The following is a 20120-nucleotide window of genomic DNA, read 5'->3' on the forward strand; positions in this document are numbered from 1 at the left end:
TACAGCAAGAAGAAGTCAACAAAGTCAAAGAGCCTACATCAAAAGCCTCCAAGAAAAACATGAACTGGTCTCAGGCCATGGAAGAACTCAAAAAGGAGTTGGAAAAGCAAGTTAGAGAAGTAGAGGAAAATTGGGACGAGAACTGAGAATGATGCAAGAAAACCATGAAAAACAAGTCAATGACTTGCTAAAGGAGACCCAAAAAAATACCGAAAAAAACAACACCTTAAAAACTAGACTAACTCAAATGGCAAAAGAGCTCCATAAAGCCAATGAGCAGAAGAATGCCTTGAAAGGCAGAATTACTCAAATGGAAAAGGAGGTCCAAAAGACCACTGAAGAAAATACTACCTTAAAAATTAGATTAGAGCAAGTGGAAGCTAGTGACTTGATGAGAAATCAAGATATTATAAAACAGAACCAAAGGAATGAAAAAATGGAAGACAGTGTGAAATATCTCCTTGGAAAAACCACTGACCTGGAAAATAGATCCAGGAGAGAGAATTTAAAAATTGTTGGACTACCTGAAAGCCATGATCAAAAAAAGAGCCTAGATACCATCTTTCAAGAAATTCTCAAGGAGAACTGCCCTGATATTCTAGAGCTAGAGGGCAAAATAGAAATTGAAAGAATCCATCGATCGCCTCCTCAAATAGATCCCTAAAAGAAATCTCCTAGGAATATTGTCGCCAAATTCCAGAGCTCCCAGATCAAGGAGAAAATATTGCAAGCAGCCAGAAAGAAACAATTTGAGTATTGTGGAAACCCAATCAGAATAACCCAAGATCTGGCAGCTTCTACATTAAGAGATCGAAGGGCTTGGAATGCGATATTCCGGAGGTCAATGGAGCTAAGATTAAAACCAAGAATCACCTACCCAGCAAAACTGAGTGTCATGCTCCAAGGCAAAATATGGGTTTTCAATAAAATAGAGGACTTTCAAGCTTTCTCAGTGAAAAGACCAGAGCTGAATAGAAAATTTGACTTTCAAACACAAGAATCAAGAGAAGCATGAAAAGGTAAACAAGAAAGAGAAATCATAAGGGACTTACTAAAGTTGAACTGTTTTGTTTACATTCCTACATGGAAAGATGATGTGTATGATTCATGGGACCTCAATATCATAGTAGCTGAAAGGAATATGCATATATATGTGTGTGTGTGTGTGTGTGTGTGTGTATGCATATATATACATACGTGTGTGTCTATGTATGTTCATATGTAGGTGTATACGTACATATATATATATATATATATATAGACAGAGGGCACAGGGTGAGTCGCATATAAAGGGATAGTATCTAAAAAAATTAAATTAAGGAATGAAAGAGGAATATATTGAGAAATGGAGAAAGGGAGAGACAGAATGGGCTAAATTATCTCACAAAGACGTGGCAAGAAAAAGCAGTTCATTGGAAGGGAAGAGGGGGCAGGTGAGGGGAAATGAGTGAATCTTGCTCTCATCAGATTTGACTTGAGGAGGGAATAACATACACACTCAATGGGGTATCCTACCCCACATGAAAGTAGGGGGAAGGGGATAAAAGGAAGGGAGGGCAGATAGGGGGAAGAAGTAATCGAAAGCAAACACTTTTGAAAAGGGACAGGGTCAAGGGAGAAAATTCAATAAAGGCAGCTAGGTTAGGAAGGAGCAAAACATAGTTAATCTTTCACAACATGAGTATTGAGGAAGGGTTTTACAAAATGATATGCATGTGGCCTATGTTGAATTGCTTGCCTTCTTAGGGAGGGTGGGTGGGAAGGGAAGAGGGGAGAGAATTTTGAACTCAAAGTTTTAAAAACAGACGTTCAAAAACAACAACAAAAATAAAGTTTTTGCATACGACTAGGAAATAAGATACACAAGCAATGGGGCATAGAAATTTATCTTGCCCTACAAGAGAAGAAGGGAAAGGGGTTGGAGGGGAGTGGGGTAACAGAGGGGAGGGCTGACTGGGAAACGGGGCAACCAGAATATACACCATCTTGGAGTGGGTGGGAGGGTAGAAATGGGGAGAAAATTTGTGATTCAAACTCTTGTGAAAATCAATGCTGAAAACTAAATATATTAAATAAATAAAAAACAAAAACAAAATAAAAAAAGAAATGTGTGTGATGAATATATAAAAGCATGGGAAGATATATACAAACTGATGCAGAGTAAAGTATGCAGAACCAAAAAAATAATATAAATCGTAACTACAGTGATGTTAATGGAAACACACACAGGAAATCAAATGTAAATGTAACATAATTATAAAGATGAAAGCGAATTCAAATGCAGAGATGTGAGAAGACACCCCTAACCTATCCCTTCGTGGAGATGGGACGTCCAAAGGTATTGTGCCCTGCCTGTGTTGTTGGACTTTTCTCAGTGTATTGATCAGTTGTGCTGACTTTTCTTTTTCTATGTGTCATATGAGATGTCTCTCTGGGAGGAGGAGGGACACATAGGATACTGTGGTAATATGAGACAGAAAATATCAATAAAAACTTACTTTAAAAACAAAATACTTTGAAAAACATTGGGAAGTAGGTAGGTATTACAAAGGATTAAGCAGTCAGGAAGACCCAAATTAAAATATGGCCTCAGACATTTATGAGCTGTATGACACTGGGCAAGTCCCTTTCAAAAAAAATCTCTTGTTTTTCTTAGTTTTCCTCAAATGGGGGTAATTGAGAGTTTTCGTAAAGATGAAATGAGATAGTATTTGTAAAACACTTAGCACAGTGCCTGGCACATACGGGAGCTATGCTTTCTACTTTCTTCTTCCCGTCACAGCTGGACAATTATAAGATTTAATGAGTAAATAGCTATGAAAAATACATTTCATATGAAAAGAATAAAGTGCTATGGAAATGTTAAATAATAGGCAGTTGTAAGACTTATCATTATTCTATTGAGTTCTGTATTAAGGTCCAATTCCCTTGTCAAACCAGCTTTATTAAGATGCAGGCGAACTTCACCCTGTTTGAAAGGGTTACATTCTAATTTTACTGTGGTTTTGTACTTAGAAAAATGGCTGTGGAGACAGTGATAAGGCAGTAGATAATAGGTTCAGAGAGATTAATTGGGTGACTATAATTCAGTCTAAAGTTCTAACTGTATTACAAAGGTTTATGAGATCATCAGAACTCTTGGAACGGAATTATATCTTCAGTAATCAGTCTCTCTTTCCATTCCCATTTTTATCACATGTAGAAAATGCATGTTTTTGAGACCATAAAACAATTTATTGAGGACATGTAAAGGAAACCATTTAGGATTTTTATACTAGACAGGTTAAAGAAAAAATTACAACGGCATCAAACCAGCAAGTATAAAACTTACAGAGACTTGAGGGTCAATTTCCTGCTAAGCAGTTCTTTTATCAAAAGAAGGCAAGCAGCCCATCATGAAGTATAATATATCCAGAGTAGTAAGGACCTAAGAAGCCATCCAATACAAGCTCTTCCTTCATTTTACAGAGGAGGAAACTGAGGTCCAGGCATGTTGGGGGACTTGCCCAATATCACATTGTAAACAAATGTCAGTGATGTGAGTTAAACCCCAGTTTTCAGACTCCAGAGACAATATTCACATACACTCAACTACATACACACACACACACACACACAGACACACAGTAATTATCAAAATTTTGCAGAATCACGTCTGACAAATTGCCAAGTCCCTGGCAACTCCCCCTTTTTGGCTTCTTCATTTCCCTGGTGGGACATCTAGGTGGCACAGTGAATAGAATGCCAGGCCTGGTGTCAGGAAGACTCATCTTCCTAAATCCAAATCCGGCCTCAGAAAATACCCAGCTATTTGACCCTGAGCACGTCATTTGACCCTGTTTGCCTCACTGTCCTTATCTGTAAAATGACCTGGAGAAGGAAATGGCAAACCATCCAGTATCTTTGCCAAGAAAACCCTAAATGGAGTCACAAAAGGTCAGACGCAACTGAAAAACAACTTAACAACAAAATCTCCCTGGTGCTGGATCTCTCCCTGACATGTGACGTCCCCAAATATTTCAACCTTTGCATCTCGGCTCTCCACAGCCACCCCGGTATCATCAGCCAAACTTGGATTTATTCTTAGTTTCAGCCTATCAGTCCAGCTGTAAGCAAGATGTGACACTTTGATTTGATGTAATAAAATGGAGTTTAGTTTATAAAAATCCCTTCCTGTACTTTATATTGAATAAAATTAACTAGTTCCATAATTCAGACAAAAATAAACCTCCACATAGAAATGGATATATCTTACTTCAAACGGGAGCTCCATTAATTCTAGATTTCCAGACAAATCCAGTTTCTCCAGATTTTCACAGTCTCCTAATTCTGGAGGAACATTCTTCAGATGGTTGAAACTCACATTGAGTTCTTTCAGGCTCTTCAAATAACCTGTTGCCATAGAATGTTGCCATCAGTTGAACAGGTGTCATTTGAAAGAAACAAAGTCATTTATGAAACAATTGCACATATAATCATTGTAGAGGGAATGAAAATTGAGTAGTCTTTGAACAGAAAAATATCTGATTTTCCATATATTTTGCCTCTTGATCATAAATTATCAAATAATTTTTCATTGTTTCATGCTATATGCCTTTTTTGTCTTCCCAATGAGATTATATGAACCTTCAAAGTAGGAGATATGCTTTCTTAACGTCCTATATCTGCACCTCAACATCAAGCTGAGTACTAGTCGCATAGTAAATAAACACTAAAGCTCTTACTACAATGGACCAACTAACTGAGGCTTTGCTCCAAAGCACCAAAACTTAGAGAGGATAAAAATTATAAATAAGCATTTGAAAAGATTCAGTAATTTTAAAAATGTATTACATTTACACGTTGACAGCACATGCATCTCTTTAAAAGCATAGAAACAACTGAATTTAGGACCCAGTTAGCAAGAAAAATTAGTTAAAAGAAGCAACTAGACAGTCATATTATTAATAAGATCCATGTATGGGCCTATAATAACTAATTCCCTCTCCAGCTCACATGAATTTGCCTTAATTACTTCTTGAATTATTTTCACTTCATATATTGCAAAATTTATGAGAGAATGTCTTATGCAACTTCTTTTGGAGATATCATTTGTTCTGGCTACCAAAAGTGCTAAACATTCAGAAAATGTCTATTGAAGTGACCTGAATTTATAAAAAAACAAGAAGCAACTGCATTCAATTGATTCAAATAATTTTGTTTATATTCAATAAACAGTAAGTGCTTACTTTGCACAATTTAATAAAGGCAGTTCAACATAATGACTTCAGATAAAGAAAGTCCTATTTTCAAATGCTACCTCAGATACAGACTAACTAAAGAACATTAGGCAAGTCATGTGATTTCTCAAACCCTCCCCCGCCCCGTGCAACAATCTGAGACAATCCAGCCACAAAGTAGATTCCCATCTACATTGGTTGAGAGTTGTCTTTTTTAATTACTATGTGTTTATAAGAAACAGACAGACAGACAGAGACAGAGAAAATATATATAGATGTACTTGGTGTCCCAAAAGTCTTACTGCAATCTTAATCTTGAGTAACTTTTGAGACAACCTGGTTAGGGTTCATATCATTCCCCACAAAATACTAATATATACCCCAAAATTCAGGAGTTATTATTTAGAAATAATTAGAAGCATTATGATGTATGTGCTGAGGAAAATGTAAAATGTCCCTGCCTTCATGGAGCTTACAGTCTAGTAGAGGGATGTCTCATACACTGATAACTAAAATTACACGGAGATGCATTATAAATATATTAAGGAGGTTCTTTTTTTAAGGTGCTATGCAAGGAATGAGGGGATGAAAGCCATTATTAAAAGGCGTAATAAGAAGAAATCTAATTTCTTTGTCCAGTTCAATTTTCAGAACTCCGCTGAAGGTGATAGAAGTTATGATTTATAGTTAGTTAATTTCACGTTCTTGCCACATTTATGGATTTTCCTGGGACATGTGGAATTTGATTTCTACTTCAGTTGAACTTTTAGAATTTTACAAATGTTGTTCTTTCCATGAGAGGAAAAAAACACAAGTAAACACACCAAAAAAAAACTCCCCTACCAGGTTATAAGGTATATTCAGAAGAATTTATAAAGAAATTTTATAAGGAAATGTGCAGTCTAATTCAACATTAGGCAAATAGTCACAGACATATTTTCAGATCCAAATCCCCAGTTCGAAACACATCTATGAGTGTCAGGGGTAAGTAGCTCTACAAACCTGCGGTAGTGTACAAAGTAATTGGTACAAAGTATAATAATTAAATTCTTATACAGTAAAGCTTACAACTTTTTATGTCTTTAAAGGACTTTTAATATGCAATATTGCAGCTAGGTGGCATAGTAGATAGAGTGCCAGGACTGAAGCAATGAAGGCTCTTCTTCCTGACTTGTTGTTTAGTCATTTTTCAGTTGTGTCTGACTCTTCATGACCCCTTTTGGGGTCTTCTTGGTAAAGATACTAGAGTGGTTTGCCATTTCTTCTCCAGCTCATTTTACAGATGAAGAAACTGAGGCAATCAGGGTTAAGTGGCTTGCCCAGGGTCACACAGCTAGTAAGTGGCTTAGATCAAATTTGAACTCAGGTCTTCCTGACTCCAGGACCAGTGCTGTAGTCACTGAGCCACCTAGCAACCTCCTGTACTGAGTTCTAGGGATACAAACAAAAAGGCAAAAGGCAAGCTCCTCAAGGAGCTTGAGACAACATACAAACAAATATATACAAAGCAAGATATATGCAGGATAAATAGGAAATAATTAGTATATGGAAGGCATTAAAGACAAGCAAAAGGAGGCCAAGGAATTCAGTACGTGGAATTGAGGAGGGAGAGTGTTCCAGGCTCAAAAAAATGCTTGGATGAGTGAGATGAGATGTCTTACTAGTAGAATTGCATAAGAAGACTGGGGGTAAGAATGGATAATATTCAGAACAATATGGGAAATGTGAACTATCACTGTAAATATGGTATATATACACATACATATATGTACATATATATGCACATACATGTATACATATACGTATATTATACACACACACACACACATATACATAAGAAATCGGGCAGTTTCTAAGAAGAACCTTTTATTGGTTCCCTCTGTTAAAAGATGATTAATGGCATGTGGAACATTAGCGAGAGTGCCATAAATCAAGTCCACCTTTTTTAGTCCCAGGCCAGTGCTATACCCAGCTGAATACCCTGACTCCCTTCTGTCATCTATTAGGCATTTAGTAGAAATGGAAAGAAACAGGTTGATGTAAAATGAGGGAAAAGTGCCTGCCTCTCGACAGAGGGCAATGTAAATCGTCAATGCCGGATTATGAATGTGATTGGGTAGGATCAGACTAACTGAGTTCTCTAGGCGCAGACTCCGTAAATCTGTGTTCTATGGAAAGTTTCATTTAGCTTATACAGGGAAAGTAAAGCTTTAGCTCAGACCGTGTGCATATTTCATTCTATTTTCAGGTTTCCTAACACATCAAGATAATTGTATCTATTACAAGAGTAATGTGGCACAATCTATGGAGTCATTTGCTCTAATCAGGAGCTTATGTCACATTTATACCTTGGCATAAATACACATTATAATAGGGTGGGCTGAAAATAAAGTATTTCTTAACTTCTTCCCACTCAGTGATAGGAATAGAAAGTATTTATTCTAGGAATCCTACAAAACCAATTCCTTTTTGAATTGTTTACACATGAGCCATTTTATCCACTCTCCTCAGTAATGTTTCACCTGCTCTTACCACAACTGTTACAATTAAATATCCTCACATAGGCACCATTTTTCCCTTTCTCTCAATCCTTAAAGGAGAAGAGCCTTGTTTATTTGGGGAGAACTTAATCTTCTTCTTTAATTATGACTTTGGACGTCTTCTCCTTTGAGGGCTACTCCACTCTAATGTGTCATCTTCTCCAAATCTTCCTTAATACGATCTTCCTGCCCCTGGGGCATTCCCTTCCCTTTTTCAGGTGGCTCAGTATCTGATGCAATCTATCTAGTTCCCCAACCGGATCTCTGCTCTAATACTTGGAGGCGTCAATATACCATCAATATACACATTTTTATTCCCTCAAACATCATGAGCTCCTCAAATTCCACGAGGAACTTCAGGATTCTGAATTCTGAAAATCCCCTTTCTGATCACATCATCTTATGCTTCCATCTGGAAATCCTGCAAATGCAAATGGAGAAGTTTACAAAGAGTTTAGTTGATCCTCACAATTCAGTGAAATATGTGCTATTATTAACCCAATTTTACAGATGAGAAAATTGAGGTAAATAGAGGTTACATGACCTGCCCAAAGTCACAAAGCTACCAGCTGTTTGAGGAAAGATTAACTAAAGGTCTTCCTGACTCCAAGTTTAACATTCTCTCTACTGCACCATCAATATCTCAATATATTTCTCAATATCTCAATATATTTTCAATATGAAATATCTCAAGATCAAAAGCTCAAATTAGGTCTTTGATCTTCTCATCTCTTATCTATTCAGGTAGTTTGCCATTTGGATGAGAAGTTTCTACTTTAATTTTTATTTTCTGGTTTATCAGCTTATTCCATCCCTGATCTTCTTAAAATACATCTCTGGCCATGTGACTCCATCTTTACTCCATTCAGTAAACTCCAATGACTACCTCTAGGGTTAAATATGGAATCCTCTGTCAGGTCTTTAAAGGCCTTGATACAACCTGGCCCCTTCCTACTTTTTTGGTTTTCTTACACCCTTACTCCTTTGCACATGCTCTTTGATTCAGTGACAGTGGCCACCTTGCTATTTCTTACAGAAGACACTCCATCTCCTGAATTTGGACTTTTCATTGTCCCCTGTGCCTGGAATACTGTCTCTTCTCGTGTCCATCCTTGGCCTCCCTGGCTTCCTTTAGGTCCCAGGTAAAATCCCACTGTATACAAATCTTTTCTGATATCCCTTAATGCCAGCATCTTACCTCTGAGACTACCCTCAATTTAACCTCTATTTATCTTATTTGCACATATTTGTCTACACATTATCTCCCCCATTAGCACAGTGCCTGGCACTTAGTAAGTGCTTAACAAATGCTTGTTTCTTTCCTAAGGGCTGGGACTTTTTCCTAGCCTTTCTCTCTATCCCCAGGGCTTAGCCAGTGACTGGCCCATTATGAGCACAGCAAATGTTGGTTGATTTGACTTGATTTGCTATATACAAATGCGTTCTAGTATCTATCATCCTTAAAAAATCATCACCTGATTCTTCTATCCCTCAGCTTATAGACCCATATCTCATCATTTACAAGCAAATTCCCAGGAAAAAAAAACTGGTCTATAATTGCACATTTTACTTCCTTATCTTTTCTGCATATCTGTACCCCTTGATGCCATATTTCTGTCCATACTAAACTGATTCTTTTAACATCTAAATTCAAAGGATGTTGCCCATTAAATAAATTGTGTGGAAGGATGTGAGAACGGTGCTTGCTTGGCAGCTAAGTGGATGGCCAAAGATGACCTGGATGGAATACGGTGAAGCATGGCTGAGAATGGGCCCATATAGAAGTCTGTGTGGCACACTCTCCAAACAGACTAGCACAGGCTCCAGGAGGATTTAGCAGCAGCACAGCCAGAAAAGGACCAATGGTAAGGAAGGTGAAGCAGGAGCCAACAAGAGGTGGACAAGAAGACAGAATTCTTCTCCTAGGTACATGCTCAAAGCCTGTCATGAACAAATCTTTGTGACCAATAAACTCCTTGGAATGATTATCCTAAACTTTTTGCCTTTCAAATACTTTGAATTATGTGACTTTGGAAGAGACTAAGCAGTGACCAAGTCATGTGCAGAAGGAAGGGCTTGACATTCTAAGACCTGGTAATACAATTTGGCAGAAAGATCATCAGGCAGAGAATGATGGAAACCGAATTCTGGTCCTGGTGCAACTATGGAATTTTGGCTAAGTGAATTACTTTCTTGATGTCTCAGTTTCTTTAGTCAAAAAAAAATGAAGATAATAATATTCACCCTACTTACTTCAAGGGACAAAATAAAATAATACATGTAAAAGTGCATTAAAAATTAAAATACTATTATATAAATGTGAAGTATTTCTGTAACTCACTTGTCATGTGACTAGGACTAAATTTTCCTGAATAAATTTTCCCTCTGTTCCATTTATTCTGAAGTTTGGATATTATTTTTAGCCAACTTCATAAAACTAATATAAAAGGTAAATCATAAGCGTTATTTTAAGCTAATAGGAATTGTTGAAAACAAATTAATACTTACGAATAATCATTTGAAGTAGGTGCTAGATCAGGCTGAATCAAGGAGACTAAAGGAACATGATATTGTGAAAGGGAGTTGACTCTGCAGTCAGAGAACTTAAATGACAGTTTCAGTTCTGCTACATAAGTATGTGACCTTGGCCAAGGCACTTTCCTATTTGGATCTTAGTTGCCTTGCCTTTAGAAATTTACTTCATATCCTTTGACCATTTCTCAATTGGGGAATGGCTTGTATTGAGAAATGGTCAAAGGACATGAACAGGCAGTTTTCAGAGGAAGAAATTAAAGCTATCTACAGGCATATGAAAAAATGCTCTGGATCGCTGCTGATTAGAGAAATGCAAATCAAAACAACTCTTAGATACCACATCTCTCCTGTCAGATTGGCTAAAATAACAAATCAGCAGAATGATAAATGCTGGAAAGGATGTGGGGAAATTGGAACATTGTTGCATTGCTGGTGGAGTTGTGAGCTGATCCAGCCATTTTGGAGGGCGGTGTGGAACTATGCCCAAAGGGCTATAGAAATGTTCATACCCTTTGACCCAGTAATACCACTTCTAGGGTTGTATCCCAAAGAAATCATGCAAGCGGGAAAAGGACCCATATGTACAAGAATATTTATAGCAGCTCTCTTTGTGGTAGCCAAGAATTGGAAAGCAAAGGGATGCCCATCAATTGGGGAATGGCTGAACAAGCTGTGGTATATGAAGGTGATGGAATACTATTGTGCCATAAGAAATGGGGATGATGCAGACTTCATAACAACCTGGAAAAACCTACACGACATAATGCTGAGTGAGCGGAGCAGAGCCAGGAGAGCGTTGTGCACAGCCACAGATATGTGGATTCCGTGAGGACCAACCCTGACATACTGCGCTTCTTTCAGCAACCTAAAGGGGCAAGGACAACTCCAGGGGACTCACGATGGAGAATGCTATCTTCATTCAGAGAAAGAACTGCGAAGTTTGAATACAGACTGAGGCACACTACATGCTCGCCTTTTCTGCTTCTCTTTTGTTTTTGTTTTTGGGGTTTTTTTTTTTGTTTTGTTTTGTTTTTTTTGATTCTGTTTCTTCTTTCTCATGATTCATTCCATTGGTCAAAATTCTTCTCCACGACTTGACTAGAGCATAAATTAATTCAATGCGAAGTTATACATGACAGTTATATGAGACTTCATGCCGTCTTAGGGAGGGAAGGGGGAGGGAGGGGAGAAAAACTGGAACTCAAAACTATGTAGAACCATGTGTGGTAAACTAAAAATAAATAAAACACCTTTTTAAAAAAAAAAAAGAAACATGCTTTTATGATATTAAAAATCTGTCTCCAATGAGTATGATTTTTAGAGTTTTTAAGCATTAAATTTGTTGTCTATATTTAAAAAAAAAAAATTTACTTCAGTGAGGGGAGCAGAACAAGGAGAACATTATACATGAATACAGACACATGGTATCTGTAATTACTAACTTTGACAGACTTGGCTCTCCTCAGCAAGACAAGGTTCAAAGACAGCTCCAAAAGACTAATGATGGAAAAAGCTGTCCACATCCAGAGAAAGAATTATGGAGTCTGAATGCAAATTGAGTCAAACTATTTGCTCTCTTTTTTTTCCTTCTTTTTCAGTTTTGCTTCTTCTTTCTCATGATTCATTCCATTGGTTGTAATAATTCTTTACAACTTGAGTATTGTGTAAATAAGTTTAATGTGAAGGTAAATGTAGAACCTGTATTGGTTTACATGCCATCTTGTGGGGGAAGGGGGGAGAAGGGCGGGGAGAAAATTTGGAACTCAAAAATTTGTGGAACTGAGTGTTGTAAACTAAAAATAAAAAAAATAAATTTTTAAGAAATTAACTTTGAGGCGGAGCCAAGATGGCGGCTGGAAAGCAGGGACTAGCATGAGCAAAAACCTATAAAAAAAAAATCTCTGAACCAATTCTAGAACTGCAGAACCCCCAAAACAACAGAGGAAAGCAGGGCTCCAGCCCAGAACAGCCTGGATCGTCTCTGGGTGAGGTCTATCCCACACGGAGCTGGGAACTGGGAGCTGGGAGCGGAGCAGAACAGAGCCCAGTGTGAGCGGCTCAGACCAACCAGACCAGGAGCCAGGCGGAGTGGGCCCTAGCGCCCTGAATCAGTGAGCTGCGGCAGTTACCAGACTTCTCAACCCACAAACACAGCGGAGAAGGTTAGTGGGAAAAGCTGCGGGAGTGGAAGGAGTTCGTGGTTCAGCTACCGTCACCGGGGCAGCGGAAGTGGGGCAGCTACAGCTGCTGTTGCTTCCAGCCCCAGGCCCACCTGGTGGGAGGAATTAAGTGGCAGATCAGAGCAGGAGTGCAACAGCCTGCTGAAGATCTAAGCCCAGTCCGGGCTGGGGGTTCTTGGGGAAGGAGGAGTGCTGGTGTGGCAGAGCTGGCGCATCCCCCCCCAAATGTAGAACATGGAACTCTTTAGTCTACAAGCAGTCATACCCCACTGAAAAACTCAAGGGTCAAGTTAGTTGGTTGGGAATATGGTCAGGCAGCGAAAACACACCCAGATTCAGTCTCAGACTTTGGATTCTTTCTTTGGTGACAAAGAAGACCAAAACATACAGCCTAAAGAAGTCAACAAAGTGCAAGAGCCTACACCAAAAGCCTCCAAGAAAAACATGAACTGGTCCCAGGCCATGGAAGAGCTCAAAAAGGATTTGGAAAAGCAAGTTAGAGAAGTAGAGGAAAAATTGGGAAGAGAAATAGAAGGATGCGAGAAAACCATGAAAAACAAGTCAGTGACTTGCTAAAGGAGACCCAAAAAAATACTGAAAAATACACTGAAGAAAACAACACCTTAAAAAATAGATTAACTCAAATGGCAAAAGAGCTCCAAAAAGCCAATGAGGAGAAGAATGCCTTGAAAGGCAGAATTAGCCAAATGGAAAAGGAGGTCCAACGGACCACTGAAGAAAATTCTACCTTAAAAATTAGATTGGAGCAAGTGGAAGCTAGAGACTTTATGAGAAATCAAGATATTATAAAACAGAACCAAAGGAATGAAAAAATGGAAGACAATGTGAAATATCTCATTGGAAAAACCACTGACCTGGAAAATAGATCCAGGAGAGAGAATTTAAAAATTATTGGACTACCTGAAAGCCATGATCCAAAAAAAGAGCCTAGATATCATCTTTCAAGAAATTATCAAGGAGAACTGCCCTGATATTCTAGAGCCACAGGGCAAAATAGAAATTGAAAGACTCCATAGATCACCTCCTCAAATAGATCCCAAAAAGAAATCTCCTAGGAATATTGTCGCCAAATTCCAGAGCTCCCAGATCAAGGAGAAAATATTGCAAGCAGCCAGAAAGAAACAATTTGAGTATTGTGGAAACACAATCAGAATAATCCAAGATCTGGCAGCTTCTACATTAAGAGATCGAAGGGCTTGGAATACGATATTCTGGAGGGCAATGGAGCTAGGATGCAAACCTAGAATCACCTACCCAGCAAAACTGAGTGTCATGCTCCAAGGCATAATATGGATTTTCAATAAAATAGAGGACTTTTAAGCTTTCTCAGTGAAAAGACCAGAGTTGAATAGAAAATTTGACTTTCAAACACAAGAATCAAGAGAAGCATGAAAAGGTAAACAAGAAAGAGAAATCATAAGGGACTTACTAAAGTTGAACTGTTTTGTTTACATTCCTACATAGAAAGATGACATGTATGATTCATGAGACTTCAGTATCATAGTAGCTGAAAGGAATATGCATATATATATATGTTTATGTGTGTATATATATGTATATATAAGTGAATGTGCATGTATGTATATGTGTATATATATATATGTGTATATATATATATAGAGAGAGAGAGAGAGAGAGAGAGAGAGAGAGAGAGAGAGAGAGGACACAGGGTGAGTTGAAGATGAAGGCAAGATATCTAAAAGAAATAAAATCTAATTAAGGGATGAGAGCGGAATATATTGAGAGAGGGAGATAGGGAGAGATAGGATGGGGTGGATTATCTTGCATAAAGGTGGCAAGAGGAAGCAGTTCTATGGGAGGAGGGGAGAGGGCAGGTGAGGGGGGAATGAGTGAATCCTGCTCTCATCAAATTTGGCCTGAGGAGGGAATACCATACATACTCAATTGGGTATCTTACCCCACAGGAAAGAAGAGGGAAGAAGATAAAAAAGAGGGGGATGATGGAGGGGAGGGCAGATGGGGGTGGAGGTAATCAAAAACAAACACTTTGGAAAGGGGACAGGGTCAAGGGAGAAAATTCAATAAAGCGGGATGGGTTGGGAAGGAGCAAAATATAGTTAGTCTTTCACAACATGAGTATTGTGGAAGGGTTATACATAATGATACGCATGTATCCTATGTTGAATTGCTTGACTTATTGGGGAGGGTAAGAGGGAAGAGAATTTGGAACTCAAAGTTTTAAAAACAGATGTTCAAAAACAAAAAAAATTTTTTTGCATGCAACTAGAAAATAAGATACACAGGCAATGGGGCATAGAAATTTATCTTGCCCTACAAGAAAGGAAGGGAAAAGGGGATGGGAGGGGAGTGGGGTGACAGAAGGGAAGGCTGACTGGGTAACGGGACAACCAGAATATACGCCATCTTGGAGTGGGGGGGAGGGCAGAAATGGGGAGAAAATTTGTAATTCAAACTCTTGTGAAAATCAGTGCTGAAAACTAAATATGTTAAATAAATAAATTTAAAAAAAAAAAGAAATGAACTTGGTTGGATTGGATGATTATAAGCAGTAATAATAGTAGGTAGCTTTTATATCGCACCCTTAGATCTGCGAGGCACTTTACAAACATTATCTCATTTCATTCTCACAACAACACTGGGAGGTACATGCTCCTGTCATCCTCATTTTGAAGATGAGGAAAATAAGAGAGAATTTAATTGAGTTTCCTAGTCTCATTCAGATCTAAATCTATGATCCTATAGGAGGATAGTGTGGTGTATTAGGAAGACCAGTGGACTGGAAGTCAGAGAACCTGGTTCAAAGCATGCCTCCGCTATGCCTTGGGACTTGAGCAGTCATCCAGATCATCCCCTTCATTTTACAGTTGAAGAAATGTAATGGCAACCACACTGGCATACTCAGGATGGCTGCTAGTGCATATGGCATAGTCGGCAGGATCTATAAACTAAAAGGAAAGCATGGGGACTGGGATGCTAGTCATTGTTTCCAAGTTTTGGTGGCTATGATTCTGTGGATCCCCAGGAGCAGCAGCAGCCTGAGGGGAAACAGGCAAGTAGCAGTGACAGGAGTGGTTCCCTGGGTGCCCAGAGCAGGGCCCCTAGGAGATAACCTCTCCTTCCCCCTCCATACTCCTCTAGCACTCATGAGTAGAGAGGTTTGGAGCAGCAGCTGTGGGAGTAAAACAAGCCTGTGGGAGGTGGGAATGGCCAGAGCCCAGCCTGAAGTGGAGTAGCCTAGCTCTGGACTGTGCTGGAGGGGTGAATACCCTGTGACGGTACTTTATTCAAAACCCAGACCAGAGTGGATGGAGCCCTGGAGCAGGAATGGAGAACCGCCTGCGTACTGACCCAGCAGGAGTGAAGAACTGCCTTTTTGAGAACTTTGGAAAGGTGAGAGTGGGAACAGAGAGCTGCCTGCCTCAGGACTCAGGCAGAAGTCAAGAGCAGCCAGCTCCTACTGGATGAGGAACCCCTGGGCTTGGAATTCAGCTGCCGTTGCAAGATAAAAACTTTGCTGCAAGGCACTGAGTGTGCTTTTCTGCTGCATCCTCCTGGGACAGTTTAGGATCCAGGGGGAAAGTGGAGTTGCCTATGGTGGGTGAGGGGAAGTGCTGTGGACCCCCGAGGACCCACCCTGATGGCTTTGTTGCCCAGATGTCCCTCGGGACTTGGAAGCAGGGGCTGGAGCAGTGTGAGAAGGACAGACCCCCAAGAGAACTTTATGTGGACTTTTGTTGTTTGTGTTGGGACTTTGCTCATTAAAGTATGCCCACACCTGAGAGTGCCAGGATGGAAGCCTGCAGTGGCAGCATGGGGAGAAGGACACACCCCGAAGAGAACTTTTGCTTGGACATTTTTGTTTTGGATAGAGGGAGGAGGAGCTGGTTGCTTACTCCCCAAAGATTTTGACCCCCAAAGAATGATGTTATATATCTTTGTGTTTGTTTAAGGCTGTGTGGCCACTCTGGTAATGAGTTGTTATGTTACGTATTTTGTTATGTATCTAGCTCATGATGTGTTTATTTTGTAGTATCTCTTTTATATCATCACGGGAATTATGTTGATGAAAGTTGCCGGTAAAAGCCCCTTCAGCCTATATAATGGGCAGGTAAGAACTTGAGGACGAATGCAAGGTTAATGGGGAATGAGATCTTACCACCCATCAATAGGCTTCGTGTGGAGTCCACTAAGGGAAGCTTGCTTGCTTATAGGAAGGCTTACATATCTTTTGTTAATTTCTAATTAGGCACAAGCCTAAAGAATATATATTGTGAGAGGTGAGGTTTTTGCTTTGGGGGCTCACTTATGAGAAAGATGTTGTGATTCCCTGATCAAGACTCTGAGTGGCTGTATATTCAGAGCTCCCCTGCGTACTCCTCCTCAGAGGTAAAGGCTCTCTCGCTTTAGTGGTGGATGTATAGCTTTGATTCAGGCAGCAGAGCCCTATCTGTTGGTATTTTTTCTGTTTAATTAAAAAAGATTATTGACCCCGAAACAACTATTTTTCCTTTAGTAAAGCAGATCTAAGAACCCACACTAGCTGCCGTCCTGGGTATGCCAGTGTGGCTGGTATTACAAGAAGCTGAAGCCAAGGGAGGTTGAGAAACATGTCTAGGGTCACAAAGATAAAGTAATAATTACTACGGGTATCACTGAGCAAATCTCATCACTCCTCTCTGCAATAAGTGTGGTAGCACTGCTTATTTCACAGCATTCCCAGAAGTAAGCATTGTAGTGTCATAGAAAGGGGAGTCTCTCTAGGTGAGCAGCTCCCTCTTGTTCATTGATGAAATTAACTTTCCACATCATAAAAATTGAACCTAAACACTGCTTCTGATTTGTTCCAAAGCTTTGCCTTGGTAAACCGGTGGATCTCCTATGGCTGGAATTTTCATAAGAAAACCAAACTTTTCTGGTTCTCTGTGTCACTGCCTTGGATACTATTAGCATCCATCACATATGATGATAATTAACAATAACTAGCATTTCTAGAACACTGAGAGTTGTGAAATACTTTACAAAGAGCATCTCATTTGATCCTTGCAACATCCCTGGAAAGTAGGCTCTATTATCATTCCCATTTTACAGATGGAAACTGAGGTGAAGTGATTTGTCCAGAAAGTTTTGGGGGCAGCGTTTGAAGATGGCTTCCTGGCTCCAGGTCCAGTGCTCTATCCACATACCACATAAACTGCCTCTTTTACACTTTACAAGACAAAAATGTTGCCGTGTTTCCTCCTTGACTGTAGAAAACGGTTTTTAAATTTTTTTTCATACTTAAACTTTGTAAAATAATTTTAAATGCATCTCCATAAATGAAAAAGGAACATGGAAAGGTTTATTGAGTTTACTGAGCAACTTCTATGCTCTGTGTAGGGAGTAGAATGTACTGTAAAGAGCCCCAGAGAACCTGGGTTTTCATACTGACTCTGTTAATGCATGTGTGACCCAAGGAAGTCACTTCATTACTTTGGGCCTCAGTTTCCTCATCTGCAAAACGGGTCAGAGGTGACTTGATGTTCTGTAAGGTCCTTTTCAACTCTGAATCCTATGACTAACCATTTCATGACTTAAAATCTAAAGTGACATAACACAGACATCACCTAGACCTAAAAAGAACAGAGAGATGTCGCAGCAACATATACTGGCCTTTGATCACTTATTGTGTTTACATTTTATTTGGGTTTTTTGGTCTCTGCATTTAAGCTAGCTGGACAATGGGGGTGGGGCAATTAGAACTTTTCAATACTAGCTACTGGACCCAGAGAATACCTCTCTGTTCTCCAGTTGTTAAGGACAATCGGGTGTTCCATAAGGAAATGGAAGCGAGGTTTCCATGAGAAAAAAAAAATAATAAAACATAAATAAAAGTATATGAGATGGAGAAGGAACAAACAAGCCTCACCAGGAGGTAAAGAGTGGGAGAGTGATCTACAGAGAAAAAAGGAAGGGAAAAGGACACCTGTACAAGGGATCTCTCTACTGTTAACATGATGTTGACAGATAATTGCCTCAATAACCACAAATCCCCAACTCCTACACCATTTCGACCTTCCTCTGACTCTTACTAAGTGATCTTTCCCTCCACTGACATTTCCTGTGGCTCTATTATGTCATTCCCTGGAGGTCAAGAAACTGCTTCCTCCTTAGAACAACAAGCTTTCTTCTCTTCAGGGATAGCCTCAACTCTATTTTTAGCCTTTTCAGTGTATTGATCAGTTGTACTGATTTTTTTCCTTTTTCTTTTTTTTTGTTAAAGAATACTATTTGTTACTCTCCTGGAGTGGCAAGGGAGGAATTCTGGAGAAAATTTTCATGATGTAAAATAGAAGATATCAATAAAGACTATTTTTCTAAAATAGAAAATGGGGTCCTATCCAAGAAGCACAGAAAAAGTTCTGGCTACTACTACATTCTTGGTAGGCAAAATTCTTTGTTGCTGCCTTGTCTGTTGCAGCCTTGAAGACCTGACCATTACAAGCTTCTGTGACCAGAAACATTCTTCTGTCCTGATGTCTCTGTTTCATGACTCAAGATGCCATCATTCATGGGGATCTACCCTTTTTCTTCTTTGAAATCACTCCCTTTGGATGCTTGCAACCTCACTCTGGTTCACGAAAGACTCCCATACCAAGACAAATGGTGACTAGGTAAGATGACCCATAATTCTATAATCTGATTGACATATAATTATACTCTAAATTAAAAAAAAATAAATTCAAGATACGTCTTCATTTGAGAGATCTCCCATTAAAGTACTATGGTTAGAATATCCCATAATGCTTTGCTTTGCTTTGTGATACTATGAACTCTGTGATGACAAAGGCTGATCACTTTAGGATCATAACATCTGTTGAATCATGCGAACAAAAACTGTACAAAATCCTGCACCTTCGGGTAGCCTGTTACTGTGTTACTTTGCCATGGACAGCAAATTGCCAAACTGATTTAATAAATAACCCAGATTCTGAAGTGAGCTACAGTACTAAACAACATTTTCTCCTGTCACCTAACTAAATGCTCTGCCACCTTTTCTCTAAAGCAAATTTCTAGCCGAGATATACCCATGGGTTTGCTGGAACCAGCCCTAACTTGCCAGAGCCAATCATTAAATTTTCAATGTGAACATTTACACCTCACAAACTAGAAATCTCTATAAACCAGGGTTTGATTTATTGTATTGATTGTCTAGACTTAATATCATATTAACAATGAAGATTAAATTTAAAAGTGTGTGTACATACATTTTTCCTTTCCTTCTGGAGAGCCTAGTTGTCAAACATTTACCAATAGACCTCTGTTTCGCTCTATAAACATTGTTTGAGTTCAGCTCATCACCTGACTACAGGCCTAGTAATAGCCAGGTTAAGACTATAATAGCAATAATAATAAATGATTGGCATTTACATATTGATTTTACGTTTGCAAAGTGCTTTATATTCATTATCATCTCCTTTGAGCCTCACAGCATCACTGGATATTTGGGGGCCAGATGGAGCTTTAGACAAAGAAAATAAGATCCTGCTGAAAACCCTGCCAACAAACTGCTTTAATCAACTGATAAGTGGGTGTAGACTTCTTCCTTGGCTTAAACTCATGATCTCAGATACAAGTTCAACCAGACTGACAGGGTGCAGTGTTGA

At 39.1% G+C, this 20120-nt stretch overlaps 1 protein-coding gene across 1 annotated transcript in view; it reads right to left on the minus strand.

The window, feature by feature from the left end:
• Positions 1-20120, minus strand: part of LRRC2 (leucine rich repeat containing 2) — a 198285-nt gene that overhangs the window by 63211 nt on the left and 114954 nt on the right. The window contains exon 5 of the mRNA XM_036751543.1: positions 4256-4392. Within this exon, the coding sequence (XP_036607438.1) occupies positions 4256-4392 (137 nt within the window). The remainder of the gene's footprint in view (positions 1-4255; positions 4393-20120) is intronic.

Source organism: Trichosurus vulpecula, chromosome 1, assembly GCF_011100635.1.
Source record: "Trichosurus vulpecula isolate mTriVul1 chromosome 1, mTriVul1.pri, whole genome shotgun sequence".
NCBI classification, from domain to species: domain Eukaryota; kingdom Metazoa; phylum Chordata; class Mammalia; order Diprotodontia; family Phalangeridae; genus Trichosurus; species Trichosurus vulpecula.